The sequence below is a fragment of the Numenius arquata genome, chromosome 2, assembly GCF_964106895.1.
Source record: "Numenius arquata chromosome 2, bNumArq3.hap1.1, whole genome shotgun sequence".
Taxonomy (NCBI): domain Eukaryota; kingdom Metazoa; phylum Chordata; class Aves; order Charadriiformes; family Scolopacidae; genus Numenius; species Numenius arquata.
The window spans coordinates 78,553,015-78,576,816 of record NC_133577.1 but is presented as its reverse complement, the minus strand read 5'-3'; the positions used below and the strand labels follow the sequence as shown (position 1 = coordinate 78,576,816).

General features: G+C 38.9%; 1 protein-coding gene across 2 annotated transcripts in view; it reads left to right on the top strand.

Annotated features, from left to right (window-relative positions):
• Positions 1 to 471: 471 nt before the first annotated feature.
• Positions 472 to 23,802, top strand: part of IFT56 (intraflagellar transport 56) — a 49,445-nt gene continuing 26,114 nt past the window's right edge. Inside the window, exons 1-8 of one of the 2 annotated variants that reach the window (XM_074168079.1) lie at positions 472 to 609; positions 1,007 to 1,099; positions 7,354 to 7,468; positions 15,315 to 15,364; positions 16,989 to 17,134; positions 18,444 to 18,615; positions 19,025 to 19,099; positions 20,319 to 20,421. In XM_074168079.1, the coding sequence (XP_074024180.1) occupies positions 472 to 609; positions 1,007 to 1,099; positions 7,354 to 7,468; positions 15,315 to 15,364; positions 16,989 to 17,134; positions 18,444 to 18,615; positions 19,025 to 19,099; positions 20,319 to 20,421 (892 nt within the window). The remainder of the gene's footprint in view (positions 610 to 1,006; positions 1,100 to 7,353; positions 7,469 to 15,314; positions 15,365 to 16,988; positions 17,135 to 18,443; positions 18,616 to 19,024; positions 19,100 to 20,318; positions 20,422 to 23,802) is intronic. The other variant, XM_074168080.1, reaches the window with a different exon arrangement.

Sequence of the window (23,802 nt, the reverse complement as noted above, 5' to 3'; positions counted from 1 at the left end):
ATTATGTAACTCTTTTCCTGCATGATGGGACTCTCTGCTCTGTGTGTGAGGAGGTTTAAGCCCCAGCAGCTGGAATTCGACCACAACTCATAGCGGCCTGTGTGTCCGGGGTGCCAGCACCTGGACAGACCCATTGAGGGGCCGACAGCTCCCACCCTCCCGCGGTCGCTACGGAGACCGGAGACCGCTGCGAACGCGGAACCCTGAGGGCCGGCGCCGGGCGCCGGCCGGCGCCTCTTGGCCGCCGCGCTCGGCTCCGCGCCGCCGTCTTCCGCCGTCCCGCCGTTACCCCGGCAACGGCGCCGTCGGCGGAGGCAGGAGCCCGGGTCCGGCGGCAGGATGGTGGGTGAGAGGCGCCGGGGCGGGGGGCACGGGGCGAGCGTGGCGCTTCCCTCATTCCTCCGGCGGGGGAAGCCTTATCGAGGCCCCCGGCCCCTGCTCTGACCCGGCCCCGCTCTGCTCTCTGCCCAGATGCTCTCCCGTGCTAAGCCGGCCGTGGGGGGTACCCCGCCGCCGGGAGACAAGCGGAGGAAGAAAGGGAAGAAGGTGCCGCAGCTGGAAGAGCTCCTGGCCCTGAGGGACTTCACCGGCGCCATCGCTTTGCTGGAGGTAACGGCGGTCCCCTAGGCGGAGACCCCGGCCCGAGCGGGGCGCCGCCGGCCCCCTGGCCCTCCCGCTCCCCTTCGGGAGAGCGGTACCGCCGGTGCAAGGCCGGTGCCCGAAATGGCTGCGGGGCGGCGGGAGCCCTTCCCAAGCCTTGTGTCCCCCTCACCTCCTTCCGCACCCCTTTGCGGCCGTTTTTCCCCTCACTTCACAGAACGAGGTTTGGCATGTGAGGGTTGCCGGCTCCTGCCCTCAGAAATGTGGGACCAGCTCCACCCCAGTAGCACCCACAGCTGTCAAACCATCCATGATCTAAGGGCCTAGTACTACTTTGATTACCTGTGGGGCTTTATAAACTGTGTGGCAGCTGACAAAATTCTTATGTTCTTTCCTCTCAACAAAGTTTAAACGGCACGTGGGTGAGCAGGAGGAGGATACTGACCTTTGGATCGGATACTCTGCCTTTCATTTGGGTGACTACAAGAGAGCACTGGAGGTAAGATGGGGAAATCCTGCTCCCTGAGGCTGGAAATTGGGATGTTGTGATAAAGTGATGACAACAAGAGGAAGATGTTCTGTAAAAAGGCACAGTTCTGCCAGCCAGCTAAAGTACAAATGTATGGTAATAAAGCAGATGATGTGGAAAGCAGTTTGGATTGGGAAAGAAAAAGATATTTGTCTATTAAAATAGATCTTTTTTAATGTTATCTACTGTCTGATTTAATACTAGGCTCAGTAGCCTAATTTTCCCTTTTAAATGTCATAGTTCATATCCTAAATTTTCCTTTCTGCAGCTAGCTTTCCACAGTTTTATTTTAATTACGTCCTTTGGTTTAATTATATCCTGGTCTTCATAGTGTAGGTTATCTTTAATATGCATGTTTTTGTAATTCTTTCCTTAGAGGTTGATGCCTCTGGCCATTTATTGTACTTCATTGTTGTTCTGTATGTTTTCTTGTACTAGGTAATTCAATTAAATGAGACGTTCTTATTCTCCAAAACCTTGAATTCAAGAAAAGACATGTTGATTATTCAAATACATGTACACTTTTAATAATTGCACCATACAGTGCTGTTTTGTCTCTTTCAGTGTATGAGTCCAAATGCAATTCTTTTTAGCGTATTTCTTTTTAGTGTATTTCTCTGTAGAAGTCTTAAATTTGTGTTGTCTGCTTTGCTCTGTACCTCCAAGGGCTGGAATCAGTGTGCACACAAGAACAGGGAGTGGTGTGGAGTGGTGTGGTGATACCCACAGGGCTGTGTATAAGCTAGTGAAAAGATTTGAAAACAACTCAGTCTTCCTGAGCATTGTTTGTCTCATTGCGTTATTCTTACAGATGTGAATTGCTGGGTCCATACAGTGCTGTATCTCACCATTTAAAGCTTACTGGTTTCTGTCAGCGTCAGCTGGGGGAGATCTCCATCATGATTCACTGTGAAGCATAACTGTGAAGTATAGCTGGTTTTGCAGTCTTTTAACTTGCCTTCCCTGGAAGAAATATTAAAAACAGATGATAATTTAAATTATTGACGAATGAAAATAATCATAGAGAAATGGATTATGGAACAACGATGTATTTTCTCTCTTAGATAAAATTTAGTGCTTAACTATAGTAATATGTCGTCATGTGCACAATATTAGTACATGAGGCAGAAATTGAATTTCTAAAGCTTCTGAGTAAGTTCACAAGGCACTTTTCCCCATAAAAAACTGAAGAGGAATCATCCTTTGGAGAAGTTAGAAATGTTCAGTGAATCAAATTGACAGTATACATGGTATAGAATGTAGAATAGCAGTATAGGACATAGTGGTAACTTAATATTCATGTTTAGAGTTGTGGAATTTAAAGGTTGCCATTGTAATGATCAGTTGTAGTTAACTCCTAACTTCTAGATATAAATTAATAGGGAGTGAAAGAAAAGAAAAATGTTTGTATACAAATCAAAAATAGCAGAGTTTATTTCAGAGAAATTACAGACTATTTGGAACAGCCAGTAGGTGCTTTTATAGCCAGAATAGATTTTAAATGTTTCCTTCAATGAAAGAGTAACAGCTTTTTTTATTATTTTTTTTTTTTAGATATTAGGTTTTGTATGTTGTGTTTGATTCACCACTAGGTGATGCTGTTGATTCAGGCTTTTAAAAACTGCAAGACAGTCCTCTCTTTTTCCCATTTTTCTGCCCAAGTAAGGACGATAAAAGGTTTGGATGCATGGTTTGTGGTTGGTTGGTGTGTAGGGGCGGGTGTGGGTGTGTATGTGTTAAGTGAGAGATCACAGGGCCTATCTTTTCAGATTTAAGACTGATTTTTGGCACAATAATGCTGATAACTTTGTCATTTTTGGTGGCATGTGGGAAATGAGCCTGTGTATCTCAGCCTAGTTTTTTGGGACAGAACACCGTAGTTGTGATTCCCAAGCCTGTAGTAATCAAGGGAAAGAGTGCTGACTGCGGAGCCTTTCAGTTATCAGCTTCAAGGTTGAAGTGTAATGCTGTATCTTCTCTGCTATGTTACAGAGGCATTGTTGCTGTATTCTCAAGGACAAATTCCTTCATTATCTATACCCTCTAGATCTTTGAGCATTCTTTGGAGTGTGCCAAGAGCACTGTAAATAAAATACTATGGGTAGATGATTTTGCAGAATTCTCCAGAGTGATGTTGCACATAATACAAATGATTCACACTCCTAAGTGCCTGCAAGTGACAACACATAGTCTGTGTCACAATATTCCCAGTTCATGGTTTGTATTGCATATACCTGATGAAGGTCTTCAGAAATTATGCTGCTCAATAGTCTTTTTATTTATAATGATGCTTTAATAGTGAGCTAGGCGTGCTGGTTGCATGGCAACTTTTGGAGAGGCTTGGAAATTGGGGTGAGGTGGCCATCATCCACTACTGGGAGAAGCAGGGGAAAAATGAAAACACACAGCTCTCCAGCTCCAAGAGTATCTCAGAGAGAATGACAGCAAAATATCTGGCACATTCAGATGAGAGGATTCACAATCTCTTATCATAGGCACACCAACAGTCAGATATTCTCTAGATAAAAGTGCTAACCTCAGCTTCACGAGGGTCACGCTTTCACCTTCATAGTAGGTAGATGCCTTTCTCAAAGGATATGCCACTGACACTGATCTGGTGGGATCATTCCTACGGCTGTACACCGGTTTACAAATGGTGCTGCACTGAATTCAACTCTTCCAGCAGTCATGGTGGCAATCCCTCCCTGGGGACTGTCTAGCTTCCTTCACTGACAATCTCATTTTTACTAACACTGAGTTGCTAGTGTGATCCTGGCAACCAGAACTTCTGTAGTGGATGGCAGCATCTAATTAGTTTTCTGGAGTATTCCACATCTACTATCCCTAATGGGGAAAACCTACCCATCTTTCTGCCATGACTTTTTCATAGTACTAATCTTAAACCTGAAAAAAAGCAACAGAATGAGAGCGTCAGTCTGATGATTCTGTTTCTGAGCTGCCTGATCTTACAAATTGAAGCAGCTGGGGTCTAGGGTTATAAGACATGTTTGAGGTATTTACAATTTAAGAGAGGAACTGGGAAGGGCAGGTGCGCTGCTAGGTTGGGTTCAAGAACAGGATTCACATTTGCACTCTGCACATTACCATGCACTGTGCAGGATGCTGGCATGGTACAGCCACTAGACATGGTAATGCCATTTTGGTTCATCAGCCGCACGTGTGAGAGCAAAGGATGATCCCTGGGCCAGAGCCTTCAATGCATTGTTTCTGTCAAAATCTCACCAACGACAGCCAGCAATTCCAACAGTCTCTCTTATCTGCTGCCTCCTTCCAAGCAGAGAATCAGGAGACATTCTACCTCTTCACTGGACAGGGCCTCCTGTCTACCCTTACTGCTCAGGATAATTTCAAATAGTAAATCATGAAAGGAATTGGGCTATACTTGCATAATGGTTCATTCATAAGCAGCATCCGGTCTTGCTTGAGTACTGCTGGAAGTGTGAGAATACAGGTACATTGAAGTTCCTGACAGCTGAAGCTAGAAAGTTAAAGATGGATTTTTGGCTTGGGGAAGTTCTGTAGGATTCTCTGTCATGACTGTCGCCAATTCACGATTAATATCTCCACACCTCTTTTGAGCATTTGTGGGGCAGTCCTGTAGGTTGGCCTCTTTATTGGATCTTCAGGGTCTGTGTTTATGGGCTTGGAGAATTCAGACAAGTAATAAGGGCACTGGGCAGAATCCCGCTGGCCTCAGCAATGTCCGTAGGTGTCCATAATTGTAGGTAATCAACCTGACAGCCTGCTTGTGAGGAAAAGTCCGTGTGTCCTGTGATACAGGCAAGAGGTGGAGTAGGTTGAAATACCAAGAAGTTGTGCTCCTGGCTGGCAAAAATATGCCACAGGTTTACTGTTGGGAGAGCTTTTGGAGTATTTAGTTTGCTTGGTTTTGTTGGTGTTTTGGAGAGGAGCAGGGGAGAGCTCTTTTGAAGTAGTCTCTGAGAGACTGATGTTGAATACCTCTTAGTAAGGAAAGGGGCAAGAGCACATAGTCTGGGCTCATGGCCCAGAACTACAGGGCAAGGAGCAGTAATAGTCCTCATTTTTATTTACTGTATTTCCATAGATTCATTTTTTACTGTAATTCCAAGATTCACTCTTTATTTATTGCTTGCTTTGAATGGCCAAGCCAGAACATGACTTGTGTTTATGCACTTTGTCTTTTCTAATTAATCTGCTTGAAGCCATAGCTGAGAGAGACCTTTGGGTGCATTTAATCTGGATGTTTTTTGAAAGATTCCAGATGGTCCCAATAAACAGGAGTGGCCTGTCTCTCAGAGCTTCGTGACAGGCCTATGTCAAGACTGAACTGGCCTCAGTAGGAAAGGTTGGCTTCTATGTAAATGTTTTCTTTTTTCCTTTTTTTTTTTAATTTTATTTTTATGTATTTATTTTAAATCTTCTTAAAGGACAGCTAGCTGCTGAAGTGCTAGCAAGACTGAGCTGGCTTTTAAGGGCATACCTTACCAATATCTTCTCTGTTTGGGAGTGAAGTTTACTTTCACTTGGCAACAGAAAAAAAAAAATCTTTATGCTTGCAAACTATAAACTTCGTTGTTGTCAGCATGTTTCTGTTCTTGGGATTTGCTGTCCTTTGGGCATGGCTTATTTTATCTAGTGCTGTATATACATCTGTGCCTTTTTCCTAGAGGTAGGAAGTCTTCCACCCATAGTGGCACAATCTGGTAAACTCTCCCTAGGCAGAGGGAAATTCCAGTTCATATGTTTGAAGGAAGAGTACGGAGTTGGCAAGGGGTTGTGTTGTTAGGAGAGAGGAGAGGCTGATGGTGATTGGGAGTATGTGGATGGCATTCTTTCAGTGGGTCATGCAGGTCCTTTGTGTTAACCTGCCTGCTTTGCCTTATGCTGCCTGTTAGACAAGGCTACATGGAGAACTGGAGCACCACCAGGAGACACTTTCACTGGGATGGTTGTTCCTAGTAATTTAACAGAAACCTGACAGAGGAAAAAGGCAGGGAGACCTCTCTATGACTTTTTTCTCTGTTTTTAGTACCTATTGTTACACAGAGCAAATATGTTTATCTTCAGGAACATAACTGTTTGGTAGCTGCAAAGTTTTCAATCCTTTAAAAAAGTAGATTGAAAGATTGATCTGTTAGGTTTTTACTGTTTCACAAATAACAAGAAATGAAGCAGTTTATGTGGCAGTACTAAGGGATATGTAATGAATGTGGATGTGTAAGAAGTATCAGGATATGGTAGCTAGTGGTTTTCTGTAGTTGTTGGCTGTAAATTTTAAAATGGGAAATCGTGAAGTTAGGCACAGTGTAGTAATGTTTACCATAATTATATCTTAATATATTCAGAAATCTTGAATTTGCCAAATACCAGCTTGTATGCTTGTATTTTAATGCAGTGATTTCCAAACAGTTTTGATCTTGCACCCCATCAGTGAAAAATTTTTGAGCAAGCACCTCCAATATACATGCATACATATATATTTATAAATTATATATGTGTATAACTGTACTAATATATTATACAATTTAAAAAATACACAAAAACATAAATGAAAAAAGGATGAGGTAAAGATGAAATAAACCCTATTTTAAAAATATTAATTTTGTTATTAGTGGTACCAAAAAAAATTTTTCTTCCTGCACCCAATGGTATTGTCTTGCACAACCACTAGGGTGCACACACCCCACTTTGGAGACTACTGCATATACTAAGACACTACCCACAGGTCTATAAAAGCATGTTTAACACTTGGTCCAGCAAGTATTCACTAAGAGATTTCCCTGGTGTTTATGGATCCCAGGCTTTGACTGGAGGAGAAGTTAGGAAAGCATCAGAAAAGACTGAGGAATAGTTGGTTATGTTGGTGCCTTTATAACTTTAATATATTAATATTTTATAAATATAAATAATAATATATCAAATAAATATTTTGTATATATTTATAACTTCAGTACTGATAGAATTCATGTTCCTACAGTGAAGATTCATAGCGCTGCTTGTCCCTGTTGTCTGTTCTATGGCTGTAAACAAAAAAGAGTTAGGGACATATCTTAGGTTAAGATGTAATAGTTTAGTTGTAAGAAGTCCAGTGAACTTGTGAATAAGTCCTGTGATGTCAATAACTTAATGATTTGTTGTAAAATGGTGGAAGAAAGAATGATATTTAGTACAAGTCTGTGCTATTACAATTTTTAAAAAACCAACCCTCTCTTCTGTTACAGGAATATGAGGCCTTAACCAAACAACCATCTTGTAATCCGGATGTTTGGGTGAACCTTGCCTGTACATACTTCTTTTTGGGAATGTATACACAAGCTGAACAAGCAGCCTTGAAAGGTGAGATGTATGTCTCTGATGGACAGGACTACTTGTTGACTTGAACACTTGAAGTGATTTCCAGAAAAAGTATTTAATGTTTGGGTTTTTTATAGGTATAAAGGATGCTTTCGAGCAAAGTTGTTTGGGTTTGGGTTTTTTGGTTGTGGGTTGATTTGGGTTTGTTTTTTTTTTTTCATTTAACAGTAGAGTTATGATGCAGTTTGCTTCCTAAAAATACCTTGGGCAGGTGGAGTGACTGGAACTAAAAGAAGCATCTGGAAAAGAATTTCTCATAGTAACTTCTAAATACAAAACCCAGCATATGCTGACCAGCAACAAAAACTTACTTTTCTTTTGACTGATTCCACATTTCTGAGCCAATGCAGATGAAGCTAATTAGGCTAGTGAAATTGTCAAAAAATAGGTACCTGAGAGTTCGGCATTCTCCTTGATGTGGACAAGAACTCAGTTTACATAGTTGGAGTCACTTAGTATGTGGTCTTGTTGCCTCAGAAGTAAGATATTAGGTATGTGATTCTTCAAGATGTTGAGTTCACTGCAGTCACAGTGTTACAGTTCTACTTTAATCTGAACATGCATGGGATCATTTAAAGAAGAGGAATGGAAATTAGATTCCAAGGCGATTCTTACAGCCTAATAATGTTGCTGCGGTTTAATTTTGTTACCCATCACTTTCTGTTTATCTTAGTGATTTATATTGTTTCCCATAACCATAATATCTCTGTGCTTTCTAAATAGAATTAATAGTAGTGAAGTTCTCGGTCAACTTGAAACTCTTGCCTTTTTAGGATAAAACTCTTATTGAAGTATGGGTTTTCTCTTTCTTTCTTTAGTCTTCTAGTCTTGGGCTGAAAATAGGGTAGGGAGGAAATAATTGTGTACTTTCTGCTACTGTGGAGGAGTGCCTTCAAAAAAGACAGTATGGTAGTATTTTTTAGAAATAATTAGATTCTTGTATCCCTTTAAAATCCTCTGAAAGATCATGCTGAGCTCCAGTACCACAACTGGAAATGTTTTGTTTCCAACTGTAAAAAATTTCACACAGAGCTTTGTGATCTGTATTGTTCAAGCCGTGTAAATTTCTAATATCCACAGATAATAATTTAATCTTTAATGTACCACAAATTTGAGCTTTGGAGATTACAATCTAGGACTTGAACTGGAATCTAAAAATAACTGGGCAAAGAGCTTGAGGTGTCACTGTGACCTAAGATGTGGGGGAATCAAGCAGCTGCATCCTGTACCAGTTGGAGTTATTGTCATTAATGTGAATTACAGTAATCTATTCTAGAGATGACAGATACACAGCTGGGCATACACCTTTATTAACTGTGAGCTGGAAGTGAGGGAAGGTTAATTTCTCCGTACCCCTTCAGATTAGCTCGTAGTAGCACAGTGAGTGGCAGGGTTGGGAGTGTAGTTAGTGGCACTTGGATGCTGGAGAAAGGGCAGGAATATTAAGAAAGGAGTGCAAGATGTAGGGAGTGTAGCTGACAGAGGGAACAGAGAATAACTGAGTTCTCACACTAGTAATATCAGTCCTGGATTTTATGTAATTGTTTAAGAAGGACAGCACGCCAGTTTTTATAGTAAGGTGCTAAACCTTTCTTGTGAGTACTGTAATATCAATGATTTCTGGCTACTTAAGCTTAGTGGAGAGGCAGTCACAGCTGAAGATTTGTATCACTTGTCCTTTCTCCACTGAAGGCTTCCAAGTGTTTTGTATTCCTTTTTTCACTCCCCTTACTTCAGTCTTTCTTACATTGAGATTGCATCATTTTATTTTCACTCAAGAGATCCTCTTTCAGTTTTTTTAATATTTTAGGATAGCATCAGTTATGGCTATTCACAATATATTACTGGCAGCTGAAGCCATGACATCTTATGATCTCTTCTATGGTTTTGCAAAGATCCTGAAGAAGCAAAGTATGTCATTGGATATAACCACAACAGGTAAAGTCTCTAGAAGAAAACCATTTATCCAGTACTTGAATACTGCTGGAAAAAAGTGATAGATAGTGCTAGTGTTGGGCTGCTTACCATTGCTATTTTGGGATTATTTTGCCTGAATTCTTGCATACTGCTTGCTGTTTATTGCTGCGGTTACCCTAAGCCCCTGAAAGTAGCATAGTGCTAAAACAAATGAGGGAGAAATATTTTATTTTCAGCTATAATTCTAAATTTCCACAATGATGGAATCTCTGTGTGAAAGGGAACATAAATGTCAGCTGGCTTTCTGGAATAGATTTTCCATACAAACATGTAAATATCTAGAAATCAAGTAGAAGTTTATTCTTGCCATGTACTGTTGCTGTTGCTTTAAGAAAATTATTGATAACTATCTGAGGAAAAATATGCAGGATACTTAAAAATTAGGAAATTAGCATTAAAAGCCATGAGGTAATTATTGCATTTCATACAAGATATATAGTGCACAATCTCTTGTGTAGCAAGGTTTTATGTTTATTTATAATAGATGTGAAGTGTTCTCTTAGCTTGTCATTACTTAATTAAAACTTCATGGTACAAACTCTCGGGAAAGAAGAAATCTGTATATCAAAAGTCATATAAACCAGAATTACTGCAAATATAACCGAAGTAGTAGAGCAAAAAGGTAATAAAGTACAACTGTAATGAAAAACCTTCAAAGAAGGATTTTTCTTTATCTCCTCTAGGCTTTTTTCCAAATTCCTTTCAGATATTTCTGGCTTCTCCTTTTTCCCTGCTGTCCCCTTACATTACAATTACTAATGTTCCTGGATCTAAGGTGAAGGTGGAGTTACTTCAAGTCAGCTATTGTTGTTTCATAGTCATCCCATAGTGAAGCTACCAAGTGATGCTTTGTTTAGTCCTTTTGCATCCATGCTGTGATATGTTGGCTGAACATAAGTTTTCCATGCTCTGCGCTAGCCCATCTAGTCTTGGGAGAATGAGGCTGAAAGTCTTCATCTTGGTTTAATAAATAATAACAAATTACTGGTTTTTTTAATTATAAAAACAAATAATCTTATGTTGCGTTCCCAGTTTCTGTGCCTTGCAAAGGACAAGAACCAGAAACTCAGCGTGGCACACTTGTACAGCGATTCTGGCAATTGATCCTAGCATTTAGAAGCCTGCATAGTGCTCTCAGAAGCCATTGGATAGCGCTGCATTAAGAAAAACACAAGAACTAACTGTCTTCTTTTAAACCACAAAATGTGCACATAAGTGGGGCTGCAGTTAATTCTGTTGTGAAAACCAGTCTTTTTAGGATAAATGAAATTTTACAATTAAATTTAAGATTCGTGCACAGACAGGGTTGTGTTCCTGAACCAGTCATTAAAATGTTTTGTTCCGGACTGGTTTTTTTCTTGTTGTTTTTTGTTTGGTTTTTTTTTTTCCTTGTAATTTTTTGATGGGCAAAGCTTTGTAATTACTTTACTTCTTCACAACTCTGCATGTGTCAGATCTGAATGTGGTTTAACTGAACAGATATACTTCTCGTTTCACAGCCCATACTGAAAGGAGCAATATTGTACAAAAGCAGAACAGAGACGGGTTAGGAAGAACAATGATGTTTTCCAAACCAGTTTTGCTTATGCATGTACCAGTGTTTACCAGTTGTCAGATAGTTGTCACCAGTGAAAATGTGCAGTTATGAGCAGGCATGGAAAAGTTGCTGGGTTTTATTGGTTTTTTTAGACTGCATGTTTACCTATGTGCAAAATTACCTGCTTTCTGCTTGTACTGTATTTCTTGAGAACAGTGGTTCATTTTCACTGGATTTTAGCTGTGGTTTTGAACCAGCAGGGTTTGATATATGGAACTTCCAAAGTGCGCAAGTGAAAATATCAATTTATACATATTTAAACTTTAAAAACTACTAACCCTATTTTCTTGGATTGCTTTTTAAAGTATAGGGGAAGCTACAGAACAGGAATAATTGATAGTTCTTTGCTTTAGTGATCTTTAAGTTACATGACTGAAATGAAATGTGTATATATTGCAAGTAACTGAACATAGTTGAAATGGCTTTTAAGTATTTTTTGGAATGGGAAAATTTCAATGAATGTCCGCTGTAAATTTAATTCAAGCAAATTCTGAACAGTTGAGCTATTCAAGTGCGTGTAAGTGTGAACCTCACTGTTGGACCATGTGTGTTCCGAACACCTTTCCCATACCCTTGTGTTTTCCCTCCACCAGTGAGACTATGGTTTCACTCAGCTTACTGTACTTAGGTGAGCAGGGTGCTGTTTCTCAAGGACAGGAGAATAAGGTTTCCTCTGGTCATATTTTCTGTGCTGTCAGTCTGGAGCCTTCTCAGCACCGTTCCATTCCTACCAGCTCATGCTATGTATGTTTAAGATGTGTTCGACATCTGTTAATGTGTCAAGTGCTGCTATAGCATATGCATTATGTCTGCTAGATGGGATTTGTTAATGCTGGATGCATGACCAGCATTGCCTTGCACTCTTACAAGAGGCTACAAATGCCAGATTGTCCATGACTGTATTTCATCATCCTACTGCCTGTGGCAGCAACGTAGAACCCACCAAGAATCTGAGCTGCCATTTCTAGTGAGCTTAACTTTTTGTTTAATAACTAGTGAAGATAACTGTCTTCACTCTTATTGTAGCTGTTTGTTATATTTTAACAAAACTTCAGTAGGTGCCTGTTCAGTGTCAGCTTATAAAAATATACGGAACGCTTTTAAGATCAATGTCAACTATGACTTTAGTGCCTGGAACATCAGCACTGATCATGACCAAAATTCTAGCATAGGAATATCGATGTGTTTCCTTGCTGGAAAGAGATATATCTTATCCAGCTACCTCAGTGATGTCTTCAGCACAAGGCCAATACTAGACTTAGAGCAAGGTCCAGTTGGTTGGCATGCATCATTGTCATCATGTTTGTTACGATCCCCAGATTGCTTAGTACTGATTTTTATTTTTATTTTTTTTTTAAAAAGTGTACAGTAGTTGTCGTGAAAAAGTAGGACAGGAAGATTGTGCTTCCTTGTGGCATTAATAGATCAGTAACAATGAAATTCAGCAGCAGCAGAGAGTAATAAGAGAACAAGCTTAAAGTCCCTTAAAAATCAGTATCTCTGATGAGGCACTTGTGTCACTTCCCGCTCCAGTGATTGGCAACAGCTTTATCCAATATTCATAACTGGATTCTTTCTGGAAACTGATCTGACCTTGTTCATATATTTCCTTCTCTTCCTCAAAAAATGCATTTGGCACTGGGAGAAGAGAAGCTGCTGATAGTGAATGTGTCCATGATTCCGCTTACTATATTGACAGGACTATGTTTTTTTGGGTTTTGCCTCTTTCCTTCTCTGGCTGGCATTCAGTAGAAAAGTGTCTTACTTTAAAGAATATCAAATGGTAGTATCATATACTATCTTATGAAGCAGGGTGTTTTTTCTCCCTCCATATATCTATCCACGCACACCATCAGAACTCTGGTTTCATCTTTTGCCTACTTTTAGGTGTCAAATAACGTGGACTAACCCTCCAGCTTTTGCCAAGAAGTAAATAATAATTTTGATGTCAGATCAGATGCCAGGTTTGCAAGGGCAGCACTGTAGTCGTTGGTTGACCAGTGAAAAAAAAATTCCTCGGTTTAGATTCTTGAGGGAGTATTGCTTGCAAGTCACAACTTTCACAGTGAAATTAATGCTAAAACCCACTCAAAAAAAAAAAAAAAAAAAAAGAAAACCTACTCAAAACAGGAACATTGGTGTCTTTACCCATAGTACTGTGATTATGCAATATGTTATTTTCAGTGTAAATCCCACAATCTGTCCTGCTTGTATTTTTGGAGTCTTTGATGACCAAATGTTTTGAATTGTAAAGGGTGGTTGTGGTTGGTTTAAGTTTCACACAAAAGCACATGTGGGGTCCATGTGCAGCCCTTCTAAACTTTGATATTAAAACCTATCAATTAATGCTGGGGCACATGTGGAATTACCACAGTATCATTGCTGACAACATTTTGAAGAACATGCATTTAAATTACAGCTCTCTAACTTTCTAACTCAAAAGATGAAGTAACTTGGAGAACGTAGTATCATGTCAGTCATACTACTACTCCTGCTTAAGCAATATTGATTGTAGATCAGAAAACCTTTGTGTTGTTTATCCAATATTCATAACCGGATTCTTTCTGGAAACTAATCTCACCTTGTTCATATGTTTTCTTCTCTTCCTCAAAAAATGTATTTGGTACTGGGAGAAGAGAAGCTGCTGATACTGAATGTGTCCATGGTTCTGCTTAGTATGTTGACAGGACTATATTTTAATTATAATTAATAATTAGGCTAATGAGAATTCCCACATGTATCCTAGACTGAAGACCATTTAGGTTCTTAACAACTTGATACTCCATTAGTAATATCTTGCAAGATGTTGTCGTTTTGTGAGACTGCTCTCATACTGTCTTTGCCTTTTGGGACTTCTCTCTTCTAGCAGTTATTTAGAGATACGATGCACTGTCCTGTTTTTGTAGGCACATGGTTAAATAACACAGCTTGGGAAGGAGGAAAGGGGAGAAATAATTGGTGTACCTATTAGAAGTAGGTGGACAGCCTTACACTGCCAACCTGATGAGAATGGCCTGGGTTTTGGCATTGTCCACTGTATTACAAAGTTTTCTTACTATATGGAGAAAGAGTAAGAAGTCTGGAAATCTCTCCCTAAATTGCTTTAAAAAAAACCCAAGCCTAACTTATTACTAGAAAATACCATCTTGGAGTCAGGGAGGGAAGAGGTTTTGGTGGTTTGAGCCCTCCTTCATGGTTCAGGATGTCAGAAGAATTATAGCCTTGTGATACAGGCCATTGCTTTGCTAACTCTGCACTTTTGTGGCCTCACAAACAGTAAGTAATTCTGCTTTTTGTAAAAATTCCATGTACATCCTTTCTGTGGAACGTAGGTTGCCAGCTGTTTGGTCTGAGCAAGAATGAGAGTGCTCATTAACTGAGTAGGCTAAAGAAAATACAGGAAACAAGGGAAGGCTTTTTGGAAGATTGCTTACAAAAGAAATTAATAGCTCTGTTGGATGAGGACCTTTGTCACTCTCAGTGAAGCACAAGGCTCTCTCTAGTGACTTAAAGCTCCACAGTTAACAATTTGTGTCATATGGAATTCCTAATCCTGCTAGAGCAAGAAATTTCATGAGTTTTAATGGCTCTAGGAAGGAGATGTCTCCTTTAAATTTCCTGCCACATCTTAGGTTGAATCTTACCTGCTCTGACTGCAGGATTCTTTCATGTGCCTTGTTCTTTTCCTAAGGACAGAAGAAATACTAGAACTAAGTATTAATGTCCACACATAACAAAATGGTAGCAACAATGGGTTTTGCAATACACTGGAAGTTGACAAGTTTCCTGGAATTATGAATCACAGCTTACTTCAAATATGACACATTGTAGAAGGAGCCTTGATTATGAGTTTATCTCTTGCTGCTTTTTATTTTGTAAAAGATGCTGTGCTATGTGTCAAAAAAAAAACAAAACAGAGAATTATCCAGTAGGCCCTGCAGGGAAATGTGCAATTCATAGAAGTTTTAAGGCTTGTGGAAGAGAGAGGCCAATGAAAAGTTATTTTCAACATGGATTTCAAAAGAAATGCTCAGGGAATGGAGATAGGAAGGAGGAAAGCCTTTAAACTGCTCTAAAATTGGTAGGGCCTGCCTCAGGGCATGACCTGCAAAGGCTGTGTCAGTGAAGAACTGTACTTGGGCTAGTTAATGAAAAAATATGTGTATGCATGTCTATTGAGAAAGAGAGTTAGAAATAAAAAAGAGACACCCTGAGTTGTTCTTTGCAGCAATACTTACTAAATTTTCCTTTCAGCACCTAGGAGTCGTCTCCAGAACCGTTTACTTTTTCACCTGGCACATAAGGTATGATGTCTTTTCTTCACTCATGCTTTGTTTGTTTTCTTTTCAATTTGGTAATGTGTAATTTTTGCTGGCAACCTGGCAGAATAATTAAAATGTCGGTGGTGGCAGGAGAACAAACATTTTCTGTAACCATCCTACTGTATTAAAATCTAGAGGAGAAAGTAAGTGTGAAAACATGATTTCAGAGTAGATGCCCTCAGCCTGTATCTAAGGGAAGTCTCACCAACACAATTCACATTAAGTCATACGACAGGAACCTGGTGGTATTTTTGATCATAAGGAACTTGAATAGAATTAGAAATGTGTAAGCCACTATTTTTCTTTTTCTTTGAAGCGTACCAAATTTTCCTAACTTGCAGCTGTCTTATACTTAGCAATTTGACCAAAATGGACTATATGCTATTACTGATCTTCCTAAGTCATTCAGTATCCAAGAAGTAATACCGTTTATAGCATGAAATTTACCTTAATTTCAACAACAATTAAATGTTTAATTTACTTGCTTCCCTTAAATTTGGTTTTGTACCATCCTGTTATACTCAAGTATTGTACTACTGAAGAGACTCAGTTTTGGGTGAAAGAAAGTATAAATCCTGAATATTAGCTTTGATGTCTCTTTACTTAAATCTCTGTTAAGTTTAAGAGAGAAATCTTAAAATGCTTTTGTGGTGGCACTGGCACTTAAGGATGTCTGTGATAAAGAGAAGTTTAAATAATTCCTAGTTCATCGAGTTAGTCTTTGGAAATAAAGGGTTTTAACTATGAAGCCCATTGCCTTTAGTTCTGTTAAGCAACTTCTCTTGCCTTTGTACTGGAGTATCATTTTGTGACTAGCTCAAAGAGGGAGGAAAAGGATTTGAAGAAAACTGAACAGATAGATGAAAAAAAAATACATAAGACAGAATTTGTGTTTAAGAGGAATACATAATTACTGTTGAATCAGCAGGACCAGCAAAGGGAAACACTGGAATAAGTGGGTGATCAGATTGATAAGGTGAATAGCCTCAACTTTACTACTGTAATACAAATGTAATGGGTATGTTTAACTGTGTTCCTTGTTTTTATCCCTGTGTATGTGTTATGTGCTGTACACCAATGCTTTTAAAAATAAGCCATTTAGTTAAATAAACTGGAATTTTAAGGGGCTGACGAGAGAGAATTTGTTAGTGCTGTGAAGAAGTCTTGTGAAAATTAGTGCGTGTGTGTTGTCAAGTCTTGCGTTTTTCAGCTATCCATGAGAAAGAAGATTTGGATCTACAAACAGCAAAATTTCTGCTGGCTGGAATAGTAACAGTCAAATCTTGTGTTGCAAAATTCTGTTTGTGAAATAATTAATTCAGCTCTTCCCCTCTTATCCATCAAGGAATTTGACATGTAATTATGTCTAAATCACACCTTAAAGGAAAAGGTACTTAGTTGTAGCCTCTCATTTATCTAGTTTCATCTGGTCTGCCTATTTAATGTTTGGCTTTCTCCACTGGTCAAATTAACTTTAAAGTAACAGAGTTTTTCCAGATACTTAATATGAATCTCCTGATGTTTGCCAGAAAGGACAAAACTAATCCAGCTAATTAAAGTGTTTTTCTTGCTGAACTCTGCTGAGAATGTGTCACACTCTTTTTAGTTTAGTGATGAGAAGAAACTGATGAGCTCTCACCAGAATCTGCAAGACATTACAGAAGATCAGCTTAGCTTGGCATCTATCCACTACATGCGGTCCCACTACCAAGAAGCTATTGATATCTACAAACGCATTCTTCTTGATAATCGGTGGGCATCTCTACTCTAAACCTTATTGCAGTGTCTCTGATACTGTTGGTATTTGAATTCCATTTAGTTGCTTGGTTTCTGAAGGTAGGTATTTGCCCCCGTTACTATGTTTCTTTCCCACCACAAAATGTGCACAAGTTACAGCTCCTTTAATTTTGTTCGTTGCAAAGCATTATTGAAAAATCCATGTTTAAAAAGAAGACTGCTCTTTGTTGCTTGCTTTTAGCAATATTTTCATGTAATTCATTCTGAGATTTTTCTTTTTATTTTGTTACTTCTGAAATGTTCTGTGGTTATGTACCTGCTTTGTCTTTTTCTTTCTTTCCCCTTTGATGGCCAGTCTGGTGTCCCTTGCTTGTGGTTATTGACTTCTCCTTCACCTCTTAGTCTTTTTAAGAAAGGTTCAGTTCTTAGGTTTTATGTAGAGAGTTCCTTTCATTTCTTTAAGTCTGAAATTCCTTCCATTTCTATTTGTCCTGCTATGACACTTGCTGATGGTTTTTCCTATCACATTCTGCAAGTTCTTAGTTCAGAACTTATCAAGGAACAAACTGAGTTCTTAAGTGGCTGGAAGTATTGTTTAATAAAATGGAAACTGCTATCCCAAAATACATAGCTATCTTTAGCTATCTTTTGGCAGTATCTCCTCTTGAATGCTTTGGAGAAGTCCATCATAATGTATGTATGTATGTCATGTAATGCTTGGGGAAGAGATTTTTAACTTCCAAGTCCTGTAGAAGCAATCACTGAAAGCTAAATGAGTAACAGAGTGATCTTCATAAGAATTAGTCTTTTACTTAACTGTTTTCACAAATGCCTGTCTTATTTCTATGTCTAGTTCTCCTGGCTTGATAGCTTGTAATGATAAGGATTTTTTAAAATAATTGTACTTGGTATAAGATAATAAGGTCCATTAAAAGATTTTCCAAGTTTTATGTGCATATTAAATGTCTTTGTATGTATTGCATAGGAAATCGTATTCTGCCAGGCCAAATACAGTGTTCATGTTCAGTGCATTTCCTTAGTGTGAAGTTGCCACCCAGATTTGCAAACCAAAAGTTTTGTAGGTAATTCTTTAAAGCCACAGTAGCTGCCATTGAAAAAACTAATGCGAACCTAGATCTGAACCTGTGTAATCTTAGCTAGCAAACTAGAGCTCTAAAAGCTCTAAGCATTTCTTAGAAAACCCAGTTTTGATATGCTTGTAAAAGATGTATAGACATGTGAGAGCTTTATCACTGATTTTAATGTTCGGTAGTATGACTATCTGGTGGGATTTAAATGTTCTCTTTAATCCTCTTTCCTGCAGGGAATACCTGGCTCTGAATGTATATGTGGCCCTATGCTATTACAAACTGGATTACTATGATGTATCACAGGAAGTGCTAGCTGTTTATCTTCAGCAAGTTCCTGACAGCACCATTGCTCTTAACCTTAAGGCTTGTAACCATTTCCGACTTTACAATGGGAAGGCTGCTGAGGTATCTATTGTATAGCCCTTCGGTTCACCTTTATTTTAGTTCAAGGTTCCATACAGGTTTCTTTTCCATGTTATCTGTCTTAATCAGTAATGTTGATGATGTCCTTTATCTTGTCATTGTGTCCTTCTCTTAGGAATGTCACCTATTTCAGTTTTCCTGGTATTAAACCATCTGGCCACATGTATGCACAGTGGTCTTACAGTTTTCCCAGTCCACTTTTGACCTTGTGTCTATATGTATTACCCAGTTGCTAAAATCATCACATAGAAATGGGAGGGCAAAAATCTTCCAGTGACCCAGCACTGCTGGAGATGTCTTTCAATCAGTTTTGGGGCTCATACGAGGCTACATTTATACTTGTGTGCTTTTTTATTTTCGTGTCAAAATTCTGGAATATATGTAATTCCAGGCAGAGCTCAAGAACTTGACGGACAGTGCCTCAGCGTCTTTTGAGTTTGGCAAGGAGCTCATTAAGCACAATCTGGTGAGTAATGTATTTCTTGGACTTAATATGAACTCTACTTATTTGTAGAGCTTTTCTTGGTGATTCATAAAATGGAATATTTTGGGCATTGCAGACCCAATTGAATCTCTTCTGCCTTATAAGTCCCATTCCAGAAATCCTACTTGTATAATCAGTGTGCCATCAAATGTATTCTTCCCTGTCAGTTAGAGACTGTGTCAAAAAAATAATAATGCTGTTGCTTTTACCCCTGGAGGCATATTAAAATAATTTGTGTCCTGCAGGAATACCTTTGCAAGATATTTTGTGGAGCCCAGTCAATAAGGACACTGTAGAAATCAGTCAGAATGCCTGACCCTCAACTCTTGTTTAGTAGACAACAATGTGAGTGGAATTAAAGATAAATCCAGAAAATGGTCTTCATCCAAAAAGTACTAAACAAGAGTTCATAGGGGAAAGATTCTGATAAAAGCCAAAATACTTGTGTGTTCTGCAGTAAAAGAGTCTCTAATCACCTGTTAATTTTCTCTGCTGTTGTGGCATTACTTTGGTAGACAACAGGTAACAGTAGATACCTTTTATTTAACGAAGGGCAGTTGCTTGCTTTGTCTTTTTTCAAGAGCAGTCACAACAAGCCAACACTTTTTTCCCCAAGAGTTAAAACTGCTTTCAAATTGGACTTTTGTAAGTTAACATTCTTTATTGTGAATGTTGGTCTTTTTGCCAGTGGCTTATTGCATAAACATGTTAGATTTTGATGGAGGAACTGTCATGTGAAACTGACGTTTAAAGAATCGACTGCTCCTGATCGTTTTAGGATCTTGTGGCATTCTAAATGAATGTAGAGTTGTTACCCTATTTTTTTTTCATATGAATTCATCATAAGCAAATTGTAACTCTGTATGTGTTCCCCTCACTCTTGTCTCAGACCATATTATTCTTTAAAATCTTTGATATATAATGTATCGCTTTAAAATCTTTGATAAATAATGTATCACTGGTTTGAGCTGCTGAAAGAAGTTAATCTTTACTGATGGATTAAATACTTTATATTCTTCAACATAAAGATTGTCACAGGTTGTAATTCTATAGTTATATTAAAGCAGGGATTATGCTAATGCCAGTACCACTGACCTTTTCCTACTGTTAATATAGTAGTTTAAGGATTAATTTCCTTGAATTAAGAGATCATAGACAAGATTTTAATATACAATTATCAATATGCTGCTTTTCTCTGCAGGTGGTGTTCCGAGGAGGAGAAGGGGCTTTGCAGGTCCTGCCTCCTCTGGTTGATGTCATTCCTGAGGCAAGACTGAATCTTGTGATTTACTATCTCCGGCAAGGTAAATACACCTTCCCCTGTCTCTTTCATAGCTTCAGGGATGACATTCATTCATCTGCTCACAACTGACTATTCCATGAAATGCTTTTTTTTCCTTTGCAGTAAAATGTAATTTATTTCATTTTCTGTTCCTCTGGAAAATAGTGGTGTAAGACTTCCCATGGCTTGCAGAGAAGGGCTTTAATCCTGTGCAGTCAAATAAATCTACTTCAGCAGAGTATTGAAAGTTTCTTGGGTTGCAGGAGATAGCTTCAGGGATAGTGGTGTTTATATGTTTACAGTGAGAGGACCTCTCCTCTGCCTAAATGTGTGAGAAAGGTAGGTGTATGTCCTATGAAGGCAAGGATGGCTATTTCTGTAAATACAGCTCAAACACAGTATGAGCCAAAGTGACTGTGAACAAGGCTACAGTTTGTCAACAAGACATTTAATTCCAAATCTGCTTAACAGCTCTTAAAGAATGCAGATAGGTAGCCAGAATCAGTTGGAAAGGATTTCCTGCTTGTTTCTCTCCTTACTTGGCCGACCCTTTTGAATTTTGTCTGAGTTTAGTTTCAGAGCCATTGCTTTTCTCCCATATTTTTCCTTTATTAAACACGTGGGTTGACTGGCTGAGTGATGAGTGGATGTTAACTGCTATCTTCCAATACAAGGTGACATGAAGATTGTTTTTCCATCCCCTGCTTTCTTATAAGCCTTGTATTTTGTCACAGTGAAAAAATACCTTTAGGTGACCAGAGCATCCGAAAGCAGAAAAATGTCTTTTCTTAATTTTTAAATAAATTAAGTCCATGCCTGTGATTTATTAATTTTTTCCAAAATGTTGAAAAATTACCAGGAAAAAGGAGATATATTTTACTGGCAGAAGTGACACCAACTTTATTTTCTTTGCATCCCAGTAAGTTCATCAGAGAATCTGAGCATACATAACCATAGTACATTGAAAAAGCTCTGTGAGGTTTTTATAGTGTGATTGAATTGGAGTTTCAGATACTTGTTCTGAGTAACATCTTTATGGTTTGTAATCAACAAGGTTGGTGAGATTTAATCTTTGTAGTTGGAATATGTTCCCTTTGGTGCTCAGGTGTATCCAGGACTGTTTCTTTTGTTTGCATGTGCAACTGAAACACTGCCTCATCATCTCAGTTCAACTGAAACTCTGACAAATAGAATATCCCACTCCTGATGATTATCGGCAGTTACAGAAATTCTTATTGCGGCTAATACTGTGCAATAAAATCATATTAATCTGACTTTGCTGATCTGCAAACATCACAGTCTTCACAAAATATGGCAATTCTATCCCTATTTTGTTTTATTTGATACTGGAGAATGACAATAAGCTTACTTAAGTTTCATATGAAGTTATTTAAATTTCATCATGGTTGTAAATTAGGTATACATTCTCAAGTAAACTCAAATGGTCACAATTACGTATTATTAAAAGTACATTATCATCTGCCTTATTTTGTATGAATGTATAGAGTTCTAGGTAAATAACAGAATCGGATTATTAGTGAGAATTGACATCTGGAGATCTCTAGCATGTTTTATTCAAGCCAGGTCCAATTATATCAGGTTGGTTGGAGCCTTGTCCAGACAAGCATCTAGTCAGAACTTCCTCTGTTCCACCTTGTGTCCACTGCCATTCATCTCACCCTGTGGAATCTGTCTCCCATCTTCTCTGTACCCTCCCATTAGTTAGTTGTAGACAGTGATAAGATCTCCCTTGAGCCTTCTCCTCTGAAAGCTAAGCAAATGCAGTTTTCTCCGTCTCTCCTCAGGTTCCTACCTGCCCTGGGAGCCCTCAGGTGGGCTGTCTCCAGTGTTTCAATGTCTGTCTTGATCGAGGGATTCTGAAATTGAACACAGTACTCCAGGTGCAAACTCACAAATGCCAAATAGAGAAGAATCCCTTCCCTTGCCCTGATGGCTACATTCTTGCTGATGTGAACCACTGTGCAGTTGGCCTCCTTTGCTGCAGGGCTGCACAGGTCTGTCAGGACCCCCAGGTTGCCTTTTAGCCAGTCAGCACCTCGCCTGTCTTGTTGCTTAGGATTGTTTCAAACCAAGCAAGATGCAGGATTTGCATTTTGCCTCCATTGAACTTCATGAGACTTCTTTCAGCCCATTTTTTTCAGCTTGTTGAGCTTTTTCTCAATAGTTGGAAGCTTTCTCCGCAATCTTTTGTCATCTACAAACTTGCTGAGAGTACTCTCTATCCTATCATCTGGGTCATTATTATAAGACTGCAGTATCAATCAGTTGGAGATGTGATTAGTAATGAGCCACCAGTTGGATTTTGTACAACTGATCACTGTCCTTTGGTAGTCCAGCCAGTTTTCCATCCCTTTATCTTACTTGGCCAGTCCAATCTTTCAAGTGTGGCTATGACAAAGGTATAACAGACCATGTCAAAGACCTTGCTGAAGCCAAGGTATCCAGCATTCACTACTACCCCTTTATCCATACAACCAGTCATACATTGGGTTAGTCAGTATGATTTGGCACTGGTAAATCTATGCCTGCTGTTCCCAGCCACCTTTCCGTCCAGTATTATTGTTGCCAATATCACTATAGGTAATATGGGTATTATTACCAATCATCTTGCCCACTCATATTGTTAATAATAATATATGCTTCAAATTAAGTCTAATTATACAGAAGCAAAATACATCTTTGGGATCCCTTAAAAATCAGTCTTGTTTACTCATTTACTGTCAACCTTGCAGTAATTTTCATTAATTAGGTTCTGTTCTTCACTGTGGTATACAAATGACTTGCATACTGACAAAGGAGGCCAAGGAGAATTAGGATTAAAACCTCTTCCCTGGTTAAGCTAAGTTTACATTTTAAAGTCTTGCTAGTGTAGCAGCATCAGTTAAGAATGTGAGAAATCTTTACTTCTGATGGCTACAGCTGTCTCTCCAAGACTTACAAGGTGTCTGATAAAGGTAGGCTTGTGTTAAGACATGCTCTGAACTGGAGTGACAGAAGTACAAACATGCATCCCATTTTTTCAACTCTTTAAGGTAGTGACTTTTAGCAGGGTTTGTGGCCAGGTATCCAGTCATAATCTGCTCCAGTGAAATTTGCTAGAGGCTTCTATTGGAGCCTGAAGAGCATATTTCTGTGTTGATGGTCCACACTGATGAAAATAAGGGCTGCTGACATTTTTTGGGGTGTTGGTTGTTAGTGAGCTGAGTTAGCAGAAGACAACAAAAAAAAACCCATTTCTATTTTTTTTAAAAAAGGGGGGGAAAAATGATGACTTTTGGCTAGTCTGTCGCCACAGCGTATGGATGGTACATACGGGCAAAAGTTTTGTTTGATAAGGCTTGCTCTTATGGGCAGCTGGTATAATGCTGGATTAACAAAATTT